Source organism: Palaemon carinicauda, chromosome 3 (genome assembly GCF_036898095.1).
Source record: "Palaemon carinicauda isolate YSFRI2023 chromosome 3, ASM3689809v2, whole genome shotgun sequence".
In the NCBI taxonomy this organism is placed as follows: domain Eukaryota; kingdom Metazoa; phylum Arthropoda; class Malacostraca; order Decapoda; family Palaemonidae; genus Palaemon; species Palaemon carinicauda.
In genome coordinates, this window is record NC_090727.1 from 170,543,770 (window position 1) to 170,568,651 (window position 24,882).

The 24,882-nt window shown below is 34.8% G+C and overlaps 1 protein-coding gene across 2 annotated transcripts in view; it reads left to right on the top strand.

Annotated features, from left to right (window-relative positions):
• LOC137638767 (organic cation transporter protein-like) overlaps positions 1-22,685 on the top strand; it is a 24,016-nt gene extending 1,331 nt beyond the window's left edge. For both annotated transcript variants that reach the window (XM_068371119.1, XM_068371120.1), the window contains exons 3-14: positions 2,975-3,064; positions 3,830-3,932; positions 6,042-6,147; positions 8,820-8,923; positions 10,107-10,252; positions 11,253-11,421; positions 12,630-12,777; positions 14,944-15,047; positions 15,852-16,111; positions 18,733-18,917; positions 19,849-19,997; positions 20,899-22,685. In XM_068371119.1, coding sequence (XP_068227220.1) covers positions 2,980-3,064; positions 3,830-3,932; positions 6,042-6,147; positions 8,820-8,923; positions 10,107-10,252; positions 11,253-11,421; positions 12,630-12,777; positions 14,944-15,047; positions 15,852-16,111; positions 18,733-18,917; positions 19,849-19,997; positions 20,899-20,947 — 1,608 coding nt within the window. In that variant the 5' untranslated portion in view covers positions 2,975-2,979 and the 3' untranslated portion in view covers positions 20,948-22,685. The remainder of the gene's footprint in view (positions 1-2,974; positions 3,065-3,829; positions 3,933-6,041; positions 6,148-8,819; positions 8,924-10,106; positions 10,253-11,252; positions 11,422-12,629; positions 12,778-14,943; positions 15,048-15,851; positions 16,112-18,732; positions 18,918-19,848; positions 19,998-20,898) is intronic.
• Positions 22,686-24,882: the final 2,197 nt, after the last annotated feature.

A 24,882-nucleotide genomic window follows, 5' to 3' on the forward strand; every position in this document is an offset into this window, starting at 1 on the left:
TCTCATCCACATATGACACTCGAGTAATCTCTCTTGTAGTTTCATTTCTAATCATGCCCTTCCATTTAATATCTATTTCGCTCTGCCTCAGAGTTAGATAGGGAAGCAATGTGGAATGTGATGAGGTTATATGGAGTTGGTGGAAGGTTGTTGCAAGCAGTGAAAAGTTTCTACAAAGGTAGTAAAGCATGTGTTAGAATAGGAAATGAAGTGAGCGATTGGTTTCCGGTGAGAGTGGGGCTGAGACAGGGATGTGTGATGTCGCTGTGGTTGTTTAACTTGTATGTTGATGGAGTGGTGAAAGAGGTGAATGTTCGAGTGCTTGGACGAGGATTAAAACTGGTAGACGAAAATGATCATGAATGGGAGGTAAATCAGTTGTTGTTTGCGGATGATACTGTACTGGTAGCAGACACAGAAGAGAAGCTTGACCGACTAGTGACTGAATTTGGAAGGGTGTGTGAGAGAAGGAAGTTGAGAGTTAATGTGGGTAAGAGTAAGGTTATGAGATGTACGAGAAGGGAAGGTGGTGCAAGGTTGAATGTCATGTTGAATGGAGAGTTACTTGAGGAGGTGGATCAGTTTAAGTACTTGGGGTCTGTTGTTGCAGCAAATGGTGGAGTGGAAGCAGATGTACGTCAGAGAGTGAATGAAGGATGCAAAGTGTTGGGGGCAGTTAAGGGAGTAGTAAAAAATAGAGGGTTGGGCATGAATGTAAAGAGAGTTCTATATGAGAAAGTGATTGTACCAACTGTGATGTATGGATCGGAGTTGTGGGGAATGAAAGTGATGGAGAGACAGAAATTGAATGTGTTTGAGATGAAGTGTCTAAGGAGTATGGCTGGTGTATCTCGAGTAGATAGGGTTAGGAACGAAGTGGTGAGGGTGAGAACGGGTGTAAGAAATGAGTTAGCGGCTAGAGTGGATATGAATGTGTTGAGGTGGTTTGGCCATGTTGAGAGAATGGAAAATGGCTGTCTGCTAAAGGTGATGAATGCAAGAGTTGATGGGAGAAGTACAAGAGGAAGGCCAAGTTTGGGTGGATGGATGGTGTGAAGAAAGCTCTGGGTGATAGGAGGATAGATGTGAGAGAGGCAAGAGAGCGTGCTAGAAATAGGAATGAATGGCGAGTGATTGTGACGCAGTTCCGGTAGGCCCTGCTGCTTCCTCCGGTGCCTTAGATGACCGCGGAGGTAGCAGCAGTAGGGGATTCAGCATTATGAAGCTTCATCTGTGGTGGAATTGTGGGAGGTTGGGCTGTGGCACCCTAGCAGTACCAGCTGAACTCGGCTGAGTCCCTGGTTAGGCTGGAGGAACGTAGAGAGTAGTCCCCTTTTTGTTTTGTTTCTTTGTTGATGTCGGCTACCACCCAAAATTGGGGGAAGTGCCTTGGTATATGGATGGATAATAGCTTTTGGTAGGGAAAGGATTCGAACCCTGACCAAGTCGAAACTGAGGTTACAAGACTTCCTTCTTTACCATTGGACCACAAAGAGGTGTAAAAGTTTATTATAAATCTAATATACATATTCCGGTCGAATTTAGGTATTGTACTTAAATTTCTATTCGAAGTTAAACATTAATCATTTATAAACACTTAAAGATTAGTAATGATTATGTGTATATATTTTACAGTTGTATTTTAACATTTAAATGCCTTTTAATCTTAATATTGAACATTTTAACGCTTTAGATCATCGTATGGCAATTTTGCGTACCTTTTTAATTATGCATTGAACGTTTGAATGCCAATAAAACTTAAAATTTAAATTTTGTGTACCATTTAAAGTTAGCATTGAACATTTTTGTACTATTTAAAGTAATTATTGAACGTTTCCATATACAATAAACTTGTATTGAACGTTTGTATACCCTTGAAACTTGATATTGAACTGGTTTTAGCCTTTAAACATATTACTAAATGAATGTTTTACCAGTATTGAACTTTTTAAAAACCTTAACATTAAACGTCTGTTAAATACTTTAGACTAATGTTGAACATTTCTGTATCCTTCAATCTTAGTATTAAAGATTTGTATACATTTTAAACTAGGTTGTTGAACTTTTATACACCATATAAACTTGTGTATATACTTTAAAATGATTAATATTTTTATAACGTTTGAACCTCGTATTAAAGGTTTGTATAACGTTTAAACTTAGTATTGAACGTTGGTACACCCTGTAAACTTGTGTTATATACTTTGAAATAATTGATATTTTTATAACCTTTAAACTTAGTAGAAACTTTAGTACATTTCTGTAGCTTAGTATTAAACTTTTATATACTTCATAAACTCAGTATTGATCATTTCTGTACCCTTCTTAGTATATATTGTTTGATAGCTGTTAAAAACTTAGTATTGTACATTTCATATTTTCTCATAAATTTTAAAGAAATCACTGCGTTTTTAATTTTGCATTAGTGTTCCCAAGACCCACTTAGATTTAAGTAGCACTGAGTGTTCTAAAATATAGAAGTATCCCCGTCTGAGTATAGGTTTTCTTTCAAGAGGTTATAGAAAATGCCCCAAGTCCAAGCAGGAAGTATTGTATTTTCTATAGAAATGAAGGAAGGGAGAGATCCCGTTTCTCTTTGTTTTTGAATAAACACAATGTTTGTGAAGGGCCTCAGATGTTGCCCTCATACTCCTGCATTACCAAAAAAAAGAGGAGTTAAAGCATATGAAATTAGGATGGCATTGTTACCAGATAAAGTAAACAATACAATAAGTAAGCGGTAGGTCGATATATCAAGGTACTATAATTCATTCTAATCCGAGTAATTAAGAGTAAGGAGCAGTATTGTAGAAGAAATGGTGTGTAAGCAGAAAGAGAAAAGTTCCATGGTTGATAGATGATGAGGGAGAATGATTGAATAGATGATGGAGATAGGGAAACATATTGAGGAAAATATCGTAGTAATTTTATCCTATGAGGTAGCCTAATTCTAAGTAATTTCTTCTTGTTTCAGTTAAGATGAGTAATACCAAATTCGACGAGTTGCTGACCAACCTCAAAACGGGAAAGTGGAATCTACTTTATTTTATTACTTCCTCTGCATGTAAGTATGGAGTTCTGTCTACCAAATGTGTGTGTGTATATATATATATATATATATATATATATATATATATATATATATATATATAAATTATATAATATATATATATATATATATATGTATGTATATACATATTTATATATATATATATATATATATATATATATATATATATATATATATATATATATATATATATAAATTCACAAAAAAAGGAAACGATAAATCAGAGGTAATAGTAAAATTGGAAAAAAAATCTGAATAGAGCAAAACGAAAATGATAATTTTATATAAACATTGCAATTATTTTAAAGTTTAATGCTCCACGTTGGGTAATAGAGCCGTTAGTATACCTTGCATGGTATACTGTAGGCATTACTTAGTGGCCTTTGCGGCGTCCATTCATTTGAATTCTGCACATTGCGGGATAGTTTCATTTGTACAGTGCTTGTCCACCAAAAGTACGCATACAGAGGGAAATTTTGCTAGCACACCAATACAATAGCCTACATGTAAACTCACTCCTTTGCTATACGTACCTTTTAGCCGTTTCTGCTTCTTTCATCTTTATTTCATATTACAACTGCAGCCCCCACCCCAGTTACACCTTGGCACTGAATGAGCTCCCAGACTCCAATACCTGGCCCTATACCCTAAAGTCCTAAATCCAAAAATCCAATCCTCGTAATACTATCAGTTTTTCATTAGTCGAGAAAATGTATTTTTAACATTGCTAACATAATTATGTTTTTTTTTTTTTATCAGGGCTGTTTCTGATTCCACCTCAAAATCTAAGCGGTGCTTATGTGGCTCCGAATATTGGCTTTAAGTGCCGGCCGCCCCAAAGTCTCAATGTCACCATTTCAGAGTAAGTGTAAATTTGATTCTCTCTCTCTCTCTCTCTCTCTCTCTCTCTCTCTCTCTCTCTCTCTCTCTCTCTCTCTCTCTCTCTCTCTCTCCTACATAAAAAGACAATTCAAATACAGAAACAAAAAACTGTACTACAGCTATGCACATGACTAATAAGACCCCATCTAGAATACGGAGTCCAATTCTGGGCTCCAAGTAATCAAAGGTATATAGATAGACTGGAAGCAGTACAGGCTAGGGCCACCAAACTAGTTCCATCGCTAAGGCAATCTGGATATAGACGGGGGATGGAACGTTTAAACTTATTTGATCTGCAAAGTCGACGACTAAGGGGACAGTTTATAGAGACATTCAAAATTCTTAAAGAAATAACAAATGTAGATTACATCAATCTATTCACGCTTAGGTCAAATCAGTCCAGGAATCACGGATACAAGCTGAAATCGAAAAGATACAACACTCATTGTGGCAATTTCTTTACATACTCAACAGCAAATACTTGGAATAGACTTCCAGCGGATCTAGTAAACGGTAACACGGTAAATGAGTTCAAGAATAAGTTAGACAAGATCATAACTCCCTAAATGCTTAAACTAAATCGCTCTACCAAAGAGCAAATGGAGTCTCTGCGGATGGACTAAAAAGACAGACATCTATAATCCATGTAACTCTCTCTCTCTCTCTCTCTCTCTCTCTCTCTCTCTCTCTCTCTCTCTCTCTCTCTTTCATATATATATATATATATATATATATATATATATATATATATATATATATATATATATATATGTAATATATGTGTAATATGTAATCAAATATACGTGTGTGTATATATATATATGTATGTATGTATGTATATATATATATATATATATATATATATATATATATATATATATATATTGTATTGTATATATATTACTTGTACAGGAAAGGGATTATATTCTAAAAGTAAGATAGGTAAAGGAAATTTCGATAAAGAGAGATCAGTGTCAAATTATACAAGCCAGATTGTATCCCTTCTGTCTGTTTGTCTTGACTGTTCTTTTGTCCTTTTTCTTCAGCTTTTAATTTTTGCTCGACAATGCTACCAGGCACTCGGCTACAATGCCAAGTTAGGCCGGCCCTAGACGTAACTGTTTATCTGAACGATATAACTGATCAGATAAATCGTTGTGATAAAACTCACGTGTAGGGGTGGGGGGGGGGGATTTGCGCGGAATTTGATCGTTTCAGATGAACTGATCGAGCGGCATGAACAGTTGAATCATTCATATTTTTTATCTGAACGATCTAACGATTGTTTGTTTGCCTTGAGCTGATATCAAGGTTGAAAACTTCAGGTCTTCATAGGAGCGTCCTGTGGCTAGAAATCTTAAGGTAGCTGTTAGTCTTTCATGAGGCGTTATTGCACATCTCATGACTGTGTCTTCTTTCTCTATGAAAGGTGTTACTAATGATAAAAGGTTCAAGTACGTTTCATCGTTCCTCCTTAAATAATTTTTCTAATCCTTAGGCACCGCTCTCAACTCCGCCAACAAGTTTGTATAAATTTTTCTTTTCAGTAGCCATTCTCTACTCCACTTGCGACCTCTCTTAGATCCAGAAGCACTTTTTGCCCTTTTTACGCTTAATGCCACAGCTAAACCTGCTAGAGCCAGAGAATCCTCCTCCTCGGATGACATTATGGAAACTGTGGAACCGATGCAAATTGTAACGATATATCGGAATGGTGTAGGGGCAGCGACGTTAGATGGCTTGCAACGATTTTTATCTGATCAGTTATATCGTTCAGATAAACAGTTACGTCTAGGGCCGGCCTTATATTTGCTATGGGAATGTGTGTTTATTAGTTCAAGAAAATTGTTAGATGTTTTGTAGTTTAATTCAAAATGGTGTTTTTTTTTTCTGACGAATTGTTCCTTGATTTAAGAAATAAAATATGTTGGGGGGAATTCTATAGAAATTGATCTGCTCATTTCAAGTTTCAGTTGTTCATTACAATAGACACTAGAATAAAGTTAGAACGTTCTACAGAAACTGTCCGAATCAGAATTTGGAATGGTTGCTTTCAGTATATTCTGTGAAATTGATTTTATCATTCCAGAGATTCCTGCTCGTACAGAGTGAACACATCCAGTGAGGAGATTGAATATCCCTGCACGAAGTGGGATTATGACACTTCTGTGTTTTCGACAACTTTGACGTCTGAGGTAAAAAAAAAAGAAAATTCATCTCCTCGGTGTATTTTAAGTTTAATTTATCGTCCTGTCATTTAATTTAACTTGTGCTTGTCTGCTTATATGATTCTTCTTAGCATATTTACGAATTTTTAAGAATTGAGTCTGCTTTAGTCAAGTTTTTATATTTCTGTATGGATGGCATAATGACAATTATCGTGTATATTTTATGTTGTATTTTTTGAGGTTATAATTATATACTGTAGTTATTGTTTAGATAGAAGGAAAACCCCTGTTGAGTCTCTCACTTATTCGCGTTCATTTGTCTACAGATAATTCTAGCAGTTATTTCTTGTAGTTTGAAAGCCCTTTGTAAAATTTCTTCATGAAACAATATTTGAAGACACCTAACCATCATTAAGAAAAATTTTTTTATGAGAAAGGAAATATGTAAATATGTTGGTTAAATGAGGTGTGAAATAAAAATACGCGTCGTAATTTAAAAGAAATAGAATACTGTATACGAAATCCCTTTTGTAATCTTTATAGATAAATCGAAGGTAAATAGAGAGTGGTTTAAAAAAAAAAACCCAGACAATGACCCCTAACATCACTTTAAAGTTATTGGCTGAGGAATGAACAAACCTCCCCTCTTCTCAAAGGCTTTTATCCTAACAAAATCATTCTGTTACCAGTTATTATTATTATTATTATTATTATTATTATTATTATTATTATTATTATTATTAGCTAAGCTACAACCCTAGCTGGAAGAGCAGGATGACATAAGCCCAATCCATCAGGGAAAAATAGCCCAGTAAGGAAATGAAATAGGGAAATATATAAGCTACAAGCAAAGTAATGAAAAATAACTTAAAATATTTTAAGAACATTGACATCAAAATAAGTCTTTCATATATATTAAAAAAAAAAAAACGAGAGGAGGAGCAATAAGATAGATTAAGGTGTTCTAGTGTACCCTAAAGCAAAAGAACTTTTCTTCAGCATTGAACCTATTCAACACAAATGACCTTCAGATGTAACATCATTAATATGATTGGTTGATTACTGTTGCATTCAATCTCTATTGATAGAGATTTTTTTATGTAAGACCCTGTCGGATTCACAACCATGCCTTCTAGATAAAAACACTTATAGAAATAAAGAAAAAATTTTTCGTTTGATTTCATAAATCTGTGGTATCATCAAGCACAAAATACGCAATATTACCTCCATATCATAGGAACACACATCCAAGAATATAGTAATAAACTTTTAGATATATTCATATATATTTACACATTGATACAAATTAATATACAAAAATACATTCGCATGAATATAAGAAATATACGTACATGTAGAGATACATAAGTCTTCATGAACATCAGGATAGAAATAACATCTAACAAAAACCTCAGAAAATTCATCCTCTTTTTAACTTTGAAACTTTCTCAGCTTACCATGCAAGAAAATCCTAAACTTCTGGGCTTTGTTTGACCTTTCAGATTCTCTCATTTTTCAGATTTAACAGAAAACTATATTTCCTTTTAGTTAGATTTGGTCAAGTTCATCTCTACTTATTGTAAATTTTTTATCAATTTATTTAATCTATCGGCAGAGTTTACCATACTTGCTTGAATCCAGTTCATTTACCACCCGCAAGCGCACACATATAATGTGTGTGTTTATATATATATATATATATATATATATATATATATATATATATATATATATATATATATATATATATATACAGTATATTTATATACAGTATATATATATATATATATATATATATATATATATATATATATATATATACACACAGTATATATATGTATATATATTATTATTATTATTATTATTACTATCCAAGCTACAACCCTAGTTGGAAAAGCAAGATGCTATAAGCCCAGGGGCTCCAACAGGGAAAAATAGCTCAGTGAGGAAAGGAAATAAGGAAATAAATAAATGAAGAGAACAAATTAACAATAAATCATTCTAAAATAAGAAACAACGTCAAAACAGACATGTCATATAATAAACTATCAACAACATCAAAAACAAATATGTCATATATAAACTATAAAAAGACTATGTCTGCCTGGTCAACAAAAAAGCATTTGCTCCAACTTTGAACTTTTGAAGTTCTACTGATTCAACCACCCGATTAGGAAGATCATTCCACAACTTGGTCACAGCTGGAATAAAACTTCTAGAGTACTGCGTAGTATTGAGCCTCGTGATGGAGAAGGCCTGGCTATTAGAATTAACTGCCTGCCTAGTATTACGAACAGGATAGAATTGTCCAGGGAGATCTGAATGTAAAGGATGGTCAGAGTTGTGAAAAATCTTATGCAACATACATAATGAACTAATTGAACGACGGTGCCAGAGATTAATATCTAGATCAGGAATAAGAAATTTAATAGACCGTAAGTCTGACTGTTTATGTGTGTATATACAAATGTGTATATACGAATATATTCATATACACTATATATATATATATATATATATATATATATTATATATATATAAATATATATATATATATATATATATATATATATAATTGTGAATACATTATTATTAACTAAGCATAATTTCTTTTGATTTCCCTGGTTTTAGTATCGTATCTATTTAACATATTCTACATCTTGCATTGGTCTGATGATGTTTTATACCCAACCTTTCAGTTCGACTTGGTGTGCGACCGGGAATACCTGCGAGCAACCTACCAGGGCATCAAGATGGTCGGAGGATTCGTCAGCCCCATGGTTGGCGGCTACCTGGCTGACAGGTAGTCTTCAACAATGATTACTACTACTACTACTACTACTTCTTCTTCTTCTTCTTCTTCTTCTTCTTCGTTGTCTGCATCTTTTCCCACTTTTATGTGGGGTCGATGTTTCTACTACTACTACTACTACTACTACTACTACTACTACTACTACTTCTTCCTCTTCTTCTTCTTCTTCTTCGTTGTCTGCATCTTTTCCCACTTTTATGTGGGGTCGATGTTTCTACTACTACTACTACTACTAATACTACTACTACTACTACTACTACTACTACTACTAATAATAATAATAATAATAATAATAATAACAGATAAATAATAATAATGATAATAACTTTCTTAAGAAAGCCACTGATGCTGTTTTGTGAGAGCTTATATCAGAAGTTGTCGAATTATTTTTCATTACACTTTTATTTACTGTTCAATCAGGGATTTTCTTTTTATATAACGAGAGCTATATGTTAATGTTTAAGATATTCCTATTATGAATATGACAGGATTTCATGTACAATTTTTGTCTACTAAGGTTTTGAATCATTATTTTTATCATTGATTTTTATATATTTTAATGTATTTAACATTAACCCTGTTTCGAGATATTCATTTATTACCTAATTTTAGAATTCTGTTCTTATGGTTTACTATGTTCATTAATTAATGAATTGGCCCGGTTTATTTGCTTAATTAACATACTGGATTGGCCTATTAAAGTGAATGTATATGTGCAGTATACATATATATGTATATATACATACATATATATATATATATATATATATATATATATATATATATATATATATATATATATATATATACAGTACACACACGCTCGTGCACACACACACACACACACACATATATATATATATATATATATATATTTATATATATACATATATATATATATATATATATATATATATATATATATATATATATATATATATATATGTGTGTGTGTGTGTGTCTGTGTGTTTGCGTAAATGTGTGTTCTTGTGTATATACGATCCCTTTATATGTGTATGTGTACTATAGTATCCATGATTTAGCAACTTAATTTCCTGTGATTTTTTTGTATTACGGTTATCAGTGCAAGTCATAATGAAAACAATAAACGAAGAAGCCTTGAATACCATTGTGGTAATGTAACCTAACAATATTTATATATTCATTTCTTTAGATTTGGACGAAAAATTGTCGTGGTATTCAACCTGGTTATTTTCGCGATCTGCAGCACCTGCATGTCCTTCCTGTACAACTTGTATGTGATCCTTGCGTTCCGGTTCATCGTTGGATTTGTGGATATGCCTGTGTTTTATGCTCTGAGTAAGTTCTATTGGAAGGTTTTTTATAATGCACAAAGACAAAATGTGTGTTTTTAGGTAAGCTTTTAATCTGGGGATGTTACGAAGGTAGATTATCGTCACGGAGAAATACAGCCATAGATACAGTAAAGTTTCCACTAAATTAGTCATTTAATTCATTAAATTCTTTCCTCCTCTCTTCCCCGTTTACAAAGCATCCTTTATTTTATCCATCTTTCCACTCTAATGTCTATTTGAGAATATTATATTTATGAATGTCTTTACTTTTTGTTTATATTAACCAGACTATTTTGTAGTTAGATTATTTCATGATTTTCTGTATGTAATACACTGAATTACAGCACCTTAACACAATTCAGTGTTATTAGTTTGGCGGATTTTGTCGGAGTACATAATATCTTTTCAACTTCTTTCATCCAATATTGGATCTATAATCAGTACCTGGAATGTTGAACTATCTGTAAGAGACTTAAATTTTGTAAATTGCTTTCAGCTTCACCAGTGTTGTATCAGTGGTTGAAACCCTTTTTGCTGTTACAATACAGTCAGAAGCTAAAAATATTTGGTCCTTTATTTGATGATTTTATTACCATGAGTCTTTTTGGCCTACATCAGTAGGTTTGGTGTAATTGTTAGAAAGCGAACATTTCTTTTGGTTAACAATATAGAAACTTGCAAGGCAATTCACAAAGTTTTACGCTGGTTTTTACTTATCCCTCCAGTGCAGAACTGTTACTTTGAAATGTTCGATTTTTAGCATGAGTGATTGAAAATTTTAATTTTCCTTATTTTTGGTCAACAAAATATAAAACTTGCAAGACAGTTTACAGTTTTATGTCGATCTTTACTTATCTTTTTTGTCCAGAATTTACATTGAAATGTCCAATGTATAAAATGAATCACATAGGGCTGGTATATCTCATTTCCCTTAATAATAATAACATAAATGATTAAAAATCTTAATGTTCTTGAGCATTAAACTTCCCATTCTATCCCTCAAGCACTGGAGATTTGCGAGGTGAAATTCCGGTCACTTGTGGGAGTCCTGACAGCTCTTCCTTGGGCATTTGGCACAATGGCTTGGGGAGGAATTGCTTACTTTGTACGAGACTGGAGGACTCTTCAGCTAGTAGCATCATTTCCAAATCTCCTCATCCTGCCTGCTCTTTAGTAAGTATTTAATCATTTAGGGCTTAAGCAAATCTTGAACTGTGAAATACAATTGTTCTTTGAAATAAGTATCATCTGAATTTTTTTTTTAGAAGTAGCAAAAAACGAGTAATTGACATTGAAAAAACAAATCTTTAGACTTAATATTTTTACCAGTTGTTTCCATATTTAAAGCAATTTCCTTAATTTCTTCGAACGTATGCACTTCCCAGTTTTGACAATTACAGACAAATAATGAAAATCATAGAAAATAAAGAATATTAAACAACAAATTTTAATCTATAACTCATATAAGCTACATATTATAGTTAACATTAGGAAAATTGCAATAGTAAAGGGAGATTCAGTCTTGGTATAAGGCCATATTTATCTAAAATAACATACAAGCGCAAATAATACTTGAAAAAAAATAATAATTTTTAGACGTCTATGCTTATCTGACATTTTGATACATATTGGTTATTGTCTCATGGTAGGAAAACCTTATTTTCATTTTCATCTATGGGCCTTTGATTTTGTTGAATGTTAAGTGTTCCATAGAAAGGTTTCTATAGTTAGCCATAAATTTCAAGTGGTGGTATGATAGAATTTCAAAATAGGATTCCATAAATTCTGTCAGAATTTAGTTAACCATTTTCTTTTTCATTTCGATTCTCTGTATTGTTTTATTAAAGTTTCTTGCAATATCTAACTTGCAAAGTTCAAGCATCTCGAATTTCTCAGATTCCTATCATATGATTAAAAGAAATCAGTTTTGCCCTTGACAATTTTCTGGAAAAGTTTATTTTGTCTGTTGACCTGAACAAGTTGGGGGGATTAACCATCTAAATAGGTGTCAGACAGACATACTCCTACAACAGGGCTAGACATTGAACCAAAAAACCCTTGCTCTCCCTGCCTGTCTTTTCTTTTTTTTCAAACTGCTTCTAATCCTATCTAACATCGCAAGAGGGTCTGCCCCTCTCTTTTATTCTTCTCCTGTACTTATCTTTCTCCCCTTTTCCTTACTCTTTCCCATCCCGAGTACCTGCCTTCGGGCTATAAACTGGATTGTATCCAGGGGTACTCTTCCTTTCCCCATATTCTCCATTTCCTTATCCTTATCCTTATGCTTAAGGGGCCACCCATTTCAAGGGAAACTGTATTGTTAAAAATACTAACAGATTCATATCTAGATTTTTTGCTAATATTTTGTTATTATTATGCAGTTTTATAGACGAATCACCCCGTTGGCTGATTACCAAAGGCCAGCACGATAAAGCAGTCAGGGTATTAAAGAAAGCAGCCCGCTGGAATGATGCCAAACTTCCTCCCGAAGCAGAACTCAGGGCTCTTATGCAGGATATAGAGGAAGAGGTATTTTTATTGTTTTTTTTTAATTGTATGAGCTTACAGACCAGGAGTGGAATCGGTCAAGGTATGCCTTGGGGTAATTCTCTGGGGGCAAACATGAGAATTTTTCGTGTTTGTTTAGATAATATATATATATATATATATATATATATATATATATATATATATATATATATATATATATATATATACACACACACAACAACAACAACAAAAAACAACAACAAATGCAGCTGTTTCTAGCCACTACAGGACAAAGACCTCAGTTGTGTCAATTCATGTCTGGGGTTTGACCAGTTTTCATCACCACGCTCGCCAGTGTGGATTGGCGATTGTGGGAGGATTTGGTTTGATCGCTCACAGCAAACTAACCTAGTATGAGTAGCTCTGACTAGTACAGCTTTGCTGATGATGGCGACACACAAACCCTTTCCCAAGTTAAGGTATGCCCACTTAGAAAGTATATATATATATATATATATATATATATATATATATATATATATATATATATATATATATATATATATATATATATATATATATAGACTAGAGAGAGAGAGAGAGAGAGAGAGAGATATTGATTGATTGATTGACAGCCTCCTTAATGAAGTCAAACTTTAAATTCCGAGCCACGATGTACAGGCTGCTAGGTAACAAGAGCCTGTATCAGTACAGGCATTCAATGTCAGTTTTGGCATTTGCGAACAGCTTCATTCAAACATTACATATATAATGGAAATCGCTTAAACATAATAGAATTCTTACAAGCCTCAGCCCTTAATATATTTAATGCCAATTGTTCTGGCTACTACATTGATAATGGGTTTGCCTAGCATTCGCATGGCGGCAGATCGATCCCAGCCAGGACCATGAATTTAAGCTGTTTACTACTTTAGGGTTGTGGTGGCCGATGTGGTAACGTCCCTTACTGGTAAACGCCAGACTGGGGTTCGAGTCCCGCTAAAACTCATTATTTTCTTTGGTCACTGCAACCTCGCCATCCTTGTGAGCTAAGGATGGGGGTTTGGGGAAGTCTATAGGCCTATCAGCTGAGTCATTAGCAGCCATTGCCTGGCCCTCCTTGTTCCTAGCTCGGGTGGGGAAGGGGCTTGGGTGCTTATCATGTGAATATATGGTCAGTCTCTTGGGCATTGTCCTGCTCGATAGGGCAGTATCACTGTCCCTTGCTCTGCCATTCATCAGCGACATTTAAACCTTTAAACTGGGAAGTCCAGTGCTGTGTTTGGCCACCACAGTATTGGGGTGCTGGGTTTGCCCAGCTGACATTCTGGTGAGCATATATTCTGATAAAACTAAAACTGGAACCCGACACCTATAATCTTAAATGAGAAATTACTTTGTTTCTCATTGCATTTTAGATATATTTAGATAAGAAATTATTTAGTATTTCGTAGGATCTGCTGAATCTACACTTGGTTATTTTTTCTCATCAAAATTAATGAATATAATCGTAAAATTTCCAATGGAATCAGAATCCTTAGGATAATAACATTATTCATTACAGTAAAGTGACGCTATATATTATGTTTTATAGTATCCTTTATCAGGTAGTCATTGTGATAATGAAGTTTTATTACAATGTGGCATTTCATAATTGGGACTGCTAGGAAAAAACTATTGATATCCTAGTACTCTTACTGTCATGACGATTAGCTAGTGTTATTGTAACCAAAAAAAAAAAAAAAAAAAAAAAAATAAAATATATTACTTCGACAATTCCATAAGTTAATAAATACTTAAAGACAGTTCCATCATTGAATGAAGGTTTTGAGTTAAGCAGGGTTTACATGGTCAAACGGTTCGTCGAACCCGGTTGTAGAAACTGCTTGTCAAACGGTTCGAAGAGTTGGTGTCAGCCATAAATGCATAAGTTATGTGGACAATGAAGCCCCTCCCACAAAAGTCAGGCGAGGACAGACTTCCTTCGAACCGTTCGACGAGGGTGTTGACAACCAAATACCCCGTTCACACGTTCGAACATCACTTCAAACACAAACACCAACGTGTAAATCGGCCTTTATATTATATGTTTGTCAGACCGGATTCATTTGAAACCTGGTTATGAATATTGTTGTAGTTACTATTGTAGACAATTTTTTGTAGTTATTAATATTGTTGTAGTTGATGTAATTGTTCCATTAAAAGGCAAAGAATGAATGCGAATCATCCAAAGATGCGGCGTCGTCATCTGCTACTTCTACAGTTCGCAAGAAGCTAAAAGGATTCCTGTCGAGACCGCTTCTCTGCAGGTGAAATTAAATTCTGAAATTTCGTTGATAGCTGCGTTGGTTTAGGGGTCGGTATGGGATTCATAACGAACAGCAGGGGTGTAGCTTGAGTTTTGGGGGCCAGGGGAACAGTTATTAAAGAGGTCCTTCTTCCCCATTGTAAGTTGGTGGTAGTTTTAAAGGTTTACTTATATACTTTTGTTATCTGACACTGCATTGGAGTCCCGGGTGCTTCAGTTTGTAAAGGTATCCCCCTCCCCTTTACCCTGGAAAGTTTTTGGTCACTTCAAAGATATACTTACATAATTTTATGATCTGACCCTGCATTGAAGGCCGGGGGTGGAGGCTCCTCTCTTAGCTACACCACTGATGAACAGGCGAGGTTAGATTTGAGGGGTATATGGAGTATTTGCTTAAAAGTAAAGATTTTCAGATATGAAAGATATTTTAGATTTGATGCGAGGGAGAGAGAGTCCGTGACATGATGTGTTTACGGTGATACCAGAGGTCAGGTGCTAAGAAGTGAGTCAGTGAGTGAGTGAGTTTTAGTAAAAGTGCAGTGAAAAGAAATAATTGAATTTTGAAGTAAATATTCTTACTTTAAACAAAAATACCAGTCTTTCGTCGTCGTACAGATTTTAATTTTGCACAAAGTCAGTCTGTATGTGTGCCTCTATCGATTTAATTAATCTAATTGCCTAGTTGCAGTCGTTAATGTTAAAGTTTTCACCAATAAATACCAAATGAAACCAACGAAAGACCTAATATGAAAACCATAATTTTTACCATATCTGTTCCATTTTCCTTCATCGAAAACGAAACCAGCACAAGAAAGATCACCCTCATCACCGCCATTATGTGCGTAGACTACTTCATAGCAGCCACCGTTTTCTATGGCCTGAGTCTGAACGGCACCAACTTCAGCGCAGACCCTTTCATTTACATGATCCTAATCGGCGTCATGGAAATCCCAGCCTACACAATCACAGCACCGGCCATACAGAAATTCGGCAGGAAGAAGACCTCCGTCTTCGGATTTACTGTCAGTGGTGTGGCCATCTTGGCTCTAGCCTTCATATCTAAAGGTTAGTTGTACATTACACCCTTTCAGCAAGAAATATGAGAGATTGTATGATCCTTAGTCGAGATATTTTTAACGTAACTTTTGAGTTAATAAATCTACTCGAGTTTTTGAGTAGAAGAATAGACCACATGAAAAGTAGGGTTTTACACATGAGTTATATAAAAATGACCCTGTTTATATTAGTAAGTGGATGAACTTTATACTGCTTTGACTCAACCAATATAAGATAAGATAATTGTGTATGTGTGTGTGAGTTTTTTTTTTCTTCCGAAAGGTAGTCCAACCAAGACAAACACTCAGATTTAAACCAGTTAGGTTAGATTAGAGAGAGGTGTATATTATTATTATTATTATTACTATCCAAGCTACAACCCTAATTGGAAAAGCAAGATGCTATAAGCCCAGGGGCTCCAATAGGGAAAAATAGCCCAGTGAGGAAAGGAAATAAGGAAATAAATAACTGAAGAGAACAAATTAACAATAAGTCATTCTAAAAAAAGTAATGTCAAAAGAGATATATCATATATAAACTATTAACAACGTCAACAACAAAAATGTCATATATAAACTATAAAAAGACTCATGTCCGTCTGGTCAACAAAAAAGCATTTGCTCCAACTTTGAACTTTTGAAGTTCTACTGATTCAACAACACGATTAGGAAGATCATTCCACAACTTGGTAACAGCTGGAATAAAACTTCTAGAGTACTGCGTAGTATTGAGTCTTATGATGGAGAAGGCCTGGCTATTAGAATTAACTGCCTGCCTAGTATTACGAACAGGATAGAATTGTCCAGGGAGATCTGAATGTAAAGGATGGTCAGAGTTATGAAAAATCTTATGCAACATGCATAATGAACTAATTGATCGACGGTGCCAGAGATTAATATCTAGATCAGGAATAAGAAATTTAATAGACCGTAAGTTTCTGTCCAACAAATTAAGATGAGAATCAGCAGCTGAAGACCAGACAGGAGAACAATACTCAAAACAAGGTAGGATAAAAGAATTAAAACACTTCTTCAGAATAGATTGATCACCGAATATCTTAAAAGACTTTCTCAATAAGCCAATTTTTTGTGCAATTGAAGAAGACACAGACCTTATATGTTTCTCAAAAGTAAATTTGCTGTCAAGAATCACGCCTAAAATTTTGAAAGAGTCATACAAATTTAAAGAAACATTATCAATACTGAGATCCGGATGTTGAGGAGCCACCGTCCTTGACCTACTTACAATCATACTTTGAGTTTTGTTAGGATTCAACTTCATACCCCATAATTTGCACCATGCACTAATTTTAGCTAAATCTCTATTAAGGGATTCACCAACCCCAGATCTACATTCAGGGGATGGAATTGATGCAAAGAGAGTAGCATCATCTGCATATGCAACAAGCTTATTTTCTAGGCCAAACCACATGTCATGTGTATATAGTATGAAAAGTAATGGGCCAAGAACACTACCCTGTGGAACACCGGATATCACATTCCTATACTCACTATGGTGCCCATCAACAACAACTCTTTGAGATCTACTACTTAAAAAATCAATAATAATGCTAAGAAACGACCCACCCACTCCCAACTGTTTCAGTTTGAAAACAAGGGCCTCATGATTAACACGGTCAAAGGCAGCACTAAAATCAAGGCCAATCATACGAACTTCCCGACCACAATCAAGGGATTTCTGTACTGCATTGGAGATTGTAAGAAGGGCATCACATGCTCCAAGGCCTTTACGAAAACCAAATTGCAAACTAGGGAATAGATGATTACCTTCAGCAAACCTATTAAGACGTTTTGCCAGAAGACGTTCAAAAACTTTAGATAATATGGGAGTTATGGAAATTGGGCGGTAATCAGTGGGACTTGAGCTACCACAAACACATTTACATAGAGGAGTAACATTACCAATTCTCCAACAAGTGCTAAAAGCTCCTCTTCTTGCTAACTTGCGTAACTTCACAAAACGAGTTCTATTCAAAACAGCTATTGCAATTAGTTCTGCTTTGATTTTTTTAAGTTTAGAAGCTGTGTGTTAATGTCCCTGACTGTAAAAGGATAAATAAAGCAATTGCTAATGAACCATTCAACAAACTGTACGAGGATGATGATGATGTAGTGTGAGCAGAAGTTGGTTATAATGAGACTCGATGCATTGCCAAGGGAGTAGCGAATCAGACACTTGCTCATCTATGGCAAATGGAATTAGGCATAAAATAAGTTGTTTAGCGAGTACACAAAAGTACTTTTAAGATTTATGTTTTTCTAGAAAATTATTACTATCATCATCAACATTATTGTTACTGTTACTAGTGCACCCGAACTGTCAAAAAGGCATAGAAAGGAACAAATACACAGATTCAACCCATCCCACAACCTCCCCCTCTCCTAACAAACAACCTGCTGGTTCTGTAATTTGTAATATACAGTATATATGTATATATATATATATATATATATATATATATATATATATATATATAATATATATATATATGTATATATATATGTATATATATATGTATATATATATATATGTATTATATATGTGTATATATATTATTATTATTATTATTATTATTATTATTATTATAATTATTATTTCTCAACTCACAGACGTCGGATGGTTAATCATGACTTTCGCCTCGCTGGGAAAGATGCTGATAAGTGTGGCATTCCAGACGATTTACATCTACGTGAACGAGCTTCTCCCCACAGTCGTTCGAGGCGAAGGACTGGGAATTGCTTTCATAGCTTCGAAGATGGGTTCAGTAATAGCTCCGTACATTACAGAGTACTTGGTATGTATACAGGTCGTTTATTGATATATTATTAACCCTTTCACTGCCAGTGGTGAATTCAGGAAACCTTCTGATGTAGCAAAATCTTGCAAGACCACATAAACCCTAGCTTGTTGATATTTATTGGAAAGTTCTTATCAAGACCTTTCTATCGAATGCCAACTGATTATGGTTTGGGTGATTCTACAAGATGTTTCCATTTCTAAGTTTTGACCAATTCACCAATGGCAGTGAAAGGGTTAAACTAGACTGTGGAGAGCATTATGATTATTACACTCGGGAGATGTAATTGTTGCAAAGAGAGTAGCATCATCTGCATAAGTAACGAGCTTGTTTTCAAGATTAAATCACATACAGTAAAGCGTGTATAATATATGAATTAAGGGACTAAAATCACTCTCCGGAACACTAGAAAATACAATCTTGTAGTAACTATGCTGTCCATTAACTACAACTAGGGTTGTGGTGGCCGATTGGTACTTCCCTGACTGGTGAACGCCAGACTGGGGTTTAGACCTGCTCAAACTCATTGTTTTCTTTAGTAGCTGCTACCTCACTATCCTTTTGAGCTAAGGATGGGTGGTTTGGGGGAGCTTATAGGTCTATCTGTTGAGTCATCACCAGCCATTGCCTGGGTCTCCTTGGTGGGGAAGGGGGTCTTGGGCGCTGATCACATGTATATATGGTCAGTCTCTAGGGCATTGTCCTGCTCGATAGGGCAATATCACTGTCCCTTGTCTCTGCCATTCACGAACTACCTTTAAACCTTTTAACTGTTAGTAATCTATTAGACAGAAATTGAATGATGATAATAAGAAATGTTCCACCAACTTCCATCTGCTTAAGTTTTAAAACAAGTGGCACATGATTAACATAGTTAAAACCAGCACTAAAATTTGTTTTCATTCATTTATTATTATTTTTATGTAAGGGTCCGTTTGTACCTTGGATGCCTTCCATAATATTTGGGGGCGGCGCCCTCTTAGCAGGATTCCTGACAATGTTCTTGCCGGAGACAAAGGGCAAGCCTTTGCCCGATACGATTTCGGATCTAGAGGGAAAGAAGATGAGAAAAAGGAGGTAAAGTAAATGATGTTTTTGTTTTTTCTATTTAGACTTAGAGTACTATTATTTTTTACTATTAAATTTCTACCTCACAGCAGGATCAAACTCGTGACTACACTGTTAGAAAAAAAGCCGTAATTTTAATTGGAAAGTCTCCTTAAAAAATATACTGTTCTCAGCCTTATTTCAGTGGAATACAGGCGACCGTAATTTTACCCTACTTTGTTATTATCTTCGACGTGTTGGTGACCGTAATATCACCCCTATACTTTAATGTATCCGCTTTTAAAAAGGTAAATGTATGGCAACATTTATTCCATGATTTTTACCGAATTTTTATGACAAATTTTTAAGACCAACAGAGGCTAAGAAATGAGACGGAACCTCAAGTGCTTACACGTCTCTTGAATAGTTACCCAGGTTCGATTCTGATGTGAGATAGAAATCTCTTTTATTTTTTATTATGTTATTTTTCTCGAATATTTTATTATTATAACGTTTGGAAGAAGTTTTTGAGCGAATTAAAAAAAGCGTGCAGAAAGAAATTCTCTGTGTATGTATCTGTGTGAGAGAGAGAGAGAGAGAGAGAGAGAGAGAGAGAGAGAGAGAGAGAGAGAGAGAGAGAGAGAGAGAGAGAGAGAAATGTTGATTGATTTATAAAAGGGATCGAGAGAGAGAAAAAAATTGTTGATTGGTTTATAAAAGGGATTTATTTCTACGTTTGCTCAAAAGGAATTCCTATTTTCATGAACATCATTATTTTCATCGTAGATTTACCTGATGTTAATCAGAACTATGACACTCATAATTAATCAAGATATATGAGGATGTTTCTGTTGCTAACCATCCGAATAAGAAAAACTGCGTGTTAATACTAATAGACGTTAGCGAATCTAATACATATTATTATTTACAGAGATGACCACGAGGAAGGCGCTGAAGAAGAAACTAAGTTGAATTCATGATTATGGCAAAATGCAATTTGCATCCGTCAGCGATTTCACGTCTCATCATAAAGTATCCCTTGCATCTGGGTAGTTTAGTCCATTCAGAATTCTGTAGTGAGTCATACATCATATAAAAAGATGATTTCTTCCTATAGAATGTATTATGTGAATGTATTATCAACCTATTTTCCTATGTGGTTAGCTGATATAGACAACAAGTGTACGCGATCCGTCTAAAATGACGGCTAAATATGTAGATAGATATGCACACAGAGAGAGATTCAACCCTTCCCCTACTACTTTCCAAACTGCAACACTGCAGTTTGGGGAATTTGTGGGAGATTGTGGCTTTCAAGTGTACCTCTCGGGGGTACCATCTCTAATCGTAGGCTACATAAGTCTATTACATTTCATCATCATCATCTCCTCCTACGCCTATTGACGAAAAGGGCCTCTGTTAGATTTCGCCAGTCGTCTCTATCTTGAGCTATTCATTCAATACTTCTCCATTCATCATCACTTCACACTTCATCGTCCTCAGCCATGTAGGCCTGGGTGGTGCAACTTTTCTAGAGCCTTGTGGAACCCAGCTGAACATTTGGTGAACTAATCTCTCTTGGGGAGTACAAAGAGCATGCCCAAACTATCTCCATCTACCCTTCACCATGATCTCATCCTCATATGGCTCTCGAGTAATCTCTCTTATAGTCTCATTTCTAATCCTGTCCTGCCGTTTAACTCCCAATATCCTTCTGAGCTTTATTCTCAACTCTACTAAATTTATTGGCGATTGTTTCATTGTCATACCATGACTCATGTTCATATAGTAACACCGACCTCACTAAACTGATGTATAGTCTAGTTTTTATATGTAATTTCAAGCGAATTGATTTCCAAATTTTACTTGACTTAGCCGTTGTCTGATTTGCTTTTTATATTTACTGACGGTGTATGTAAGTTTATAAATCAGGTAAAATTTTCTCCCCTTAAGCAATAATTAGTATTAAACTATCCTTTTCCCAATAATGATCCTAATCATGTAATCAACAGTTACTTAACAATTACATTTGTCCGACTGTTAAGTAGATATAAACACATCTCCATGAAGTTGGGAACATGAAAAGTAGTTGCAATAAAAAATTCGTCTGCCACAGACTGGTGCAATGATAAGTCAATTCTTGGATTTTTGTTTTGCAGTTGCTTGATTGCTTAGGGAAATTACTTTGGAATTTTATATGCCTTTTTGACAAGACGGATACAAGCCACCTTGCACTTGGAAAGTGTGAAAAAGCGAGATAGAAGGGAATAAGAACGAAGAGAGCCAGAAAGAAGGAGATATGGACATATTTCTTTACTTTATGCGTACTGTTTACACACTCTTCGGCGGAGAGAGTACGGATGCTGCGGATAGAGTACGGATCCTGGTGGAGGCAATCGGGAGAGATTATGGAAGCGGTGTATACAATACGGATTTACTCATTCGCACAGATCGGCCAATCTGCTGGAGCAAGTTATCCCTTTTAAAATTTGGCTGCGAGTGTTGGTGGATCACGACGTATGGGGCCAGACATACATAAGGATGCTACGGACACATTATGCATATAGTATGGATCTCTCTTGAATCTAGACGGATGCTCTATCAGCAGCCTTCTGCGGCATCTGTGTTTAGATGGGATAGGGGTTTAAACATCTGGATAGACCACACCTGCAAATATTGTACATCTCCTGTACTTTCATTATGTTAAATACATGATTATTGTTCATATAAATTCAAATTCTTAAAGCATTTACGTCTTTTCCTTTTTACCCAATTAGAATTAGTGTTTCTTTACATAATGATCAAGCTGATAATTTGATGAACAATATATTTCTGTTACTTTAAAGCAATACTTAGTAAACTGTATCTTTTAAGCGAATTTTTAAAAGGATTAGTTCGTTGTAAGGTAAGAGTTGGAAGTTAGTGACTTTCGAGGGAAAAATCACTGAAATCTGGTCTCAATTTTTGCTGCATATGGTACACTAGTAATGAGATAAGGACAAGACACTAAACATAATTGGCATATTACCTCCACCAGGACCACCACAATATTAATATCACACTCACAGGCGAATATATTACCTTCTTTAATTACCGTTCGCTCAACTTATGGCTCAAACCCATTTTGGTCATATAAAGGTTTTTTTTATATGCGCAACACGGCCTGCATCGCATAGACGGGCCCTTGCTGACTATGGCCTGTCTTGCTATATAAAGACAATAAGACGAGATGTATGGCCCAGTGTTTATTATTTGTCTTTGGAATTGTTCCATAAACCAGCGCATAACTCTCTCTCTCTCTCTCTCTCTCTCTCTCTCTCTCTCTCTCTCTCTCTCTCTCTCTCTCTCTCTCTCTCTCTCTCTCTCTCTCTCTCTCTTTTGGCACTTTCGATAGTGCATCATACTGGTTAGTATGAGGTACCACGTTCGATCCTCGAACCAGACGAGGATGAGCAGATTGGTGCTGTTCGACTAAAAAGCAAATTAGGTACCTATACTCAATTTCTTTTAATGAGGCAGATTTCCACTCACACGTAGGGGTGCCCTTTTAGCTCGGAAAAGTTTCTTACAAGCTGATTAGTTGGAAATATTTTCTCCGGGTAGCATCATTGTTTTAAAATTATTACCATGTAATGTGTATCCAAACTTTTTTACTAATCTAAATTTCTCTATTAGACATATGTTTTGTCAAAAAATAATGTAAACGAATAAAGAGATTATAAAGTATTGTGATGGCAAGGCTAAATTTTACAAGAACACCTGCTGAAGTCAACGACAGAAGCTTGTTTTCGGATACAAGCTGCATAATTTTGTAAATTTTTCATATATTAAAACCAAAATTTTGGTCAAGTGCACTAATCATAAGAATACATGTTGTTATTAACTTAATTTGAATACCAGAATCTACTAAAATCATGGAATTAATAAAACTCGGTATTTTTTTATCTTTATTTAAAACGTTAGATTACATATTTTACAACCACAATATTTACAGTATACATTAAATTTTTTACATAAACATAAACCATCTAAATTAACAATTTACGCATCTTTATTTTCATTTTTAGCTAATCCAAAACAGTAATTTATATACTTTTTGTGAACACTTTATTCATTCTTTCTTTATAGATATTTTTTTAAAAGCCACCTATCATAATGAAATTTCCACTTAAGAAAGGCATCTATTGTCCCCGTTTAAGTCACAAGTATGAAATAATACACGCTATTGGTGAAAACTTGCGGAGAGGTAAAAGGAACAGCCTAACCCTACTGCAAGGCTGGTGGTATGGTATGGTACGGAATGTTTTTCCGTACTTCGCACCTGGTTAATAAATCCCGTGATTTCGCACCGTACCCGTACAGTACGAAAGAAAATAACGTACCGTAATTCCGTACTTTTATCGTACTATAAGCTATCTTAATCTGGATCGTTAAAATCCCCTCTTTATCAAAATATCCAAGTTAACAGGAACGAATTAACAAGGGAACGTTATACGTGCATGTGTCTATAATCAGTTTTAATAATTATAATAGTGATATAAATAGTGATGATGATGATGATAGTATTAACAATAGCTGCAATGAAATCAATACTTATGATAAAATCAGTAATAGCTACTTGTAATGTGTAATTACAATAGAACTACTGCCACTGTTACTACTCCCATTACTGCTAATTACTACTAGTAATAAAAATGAATACACAAATTTGCTATATAAGATATTATAAGGATTCATGAAACCTATTTCCCAAGAAGCTATTTATTTGGTGAATGTAATATAGGCCGGGTGCCAGGACCACCCCTCAGGATGTTTTTTGCTAACGTTTTTTTTTTTAACTCACATTTCCTAATAACGAATGTTTAGGGCTATGTTAAGAACATAGCGATCACCCTCAATTCGGGGCCGTTTTCAC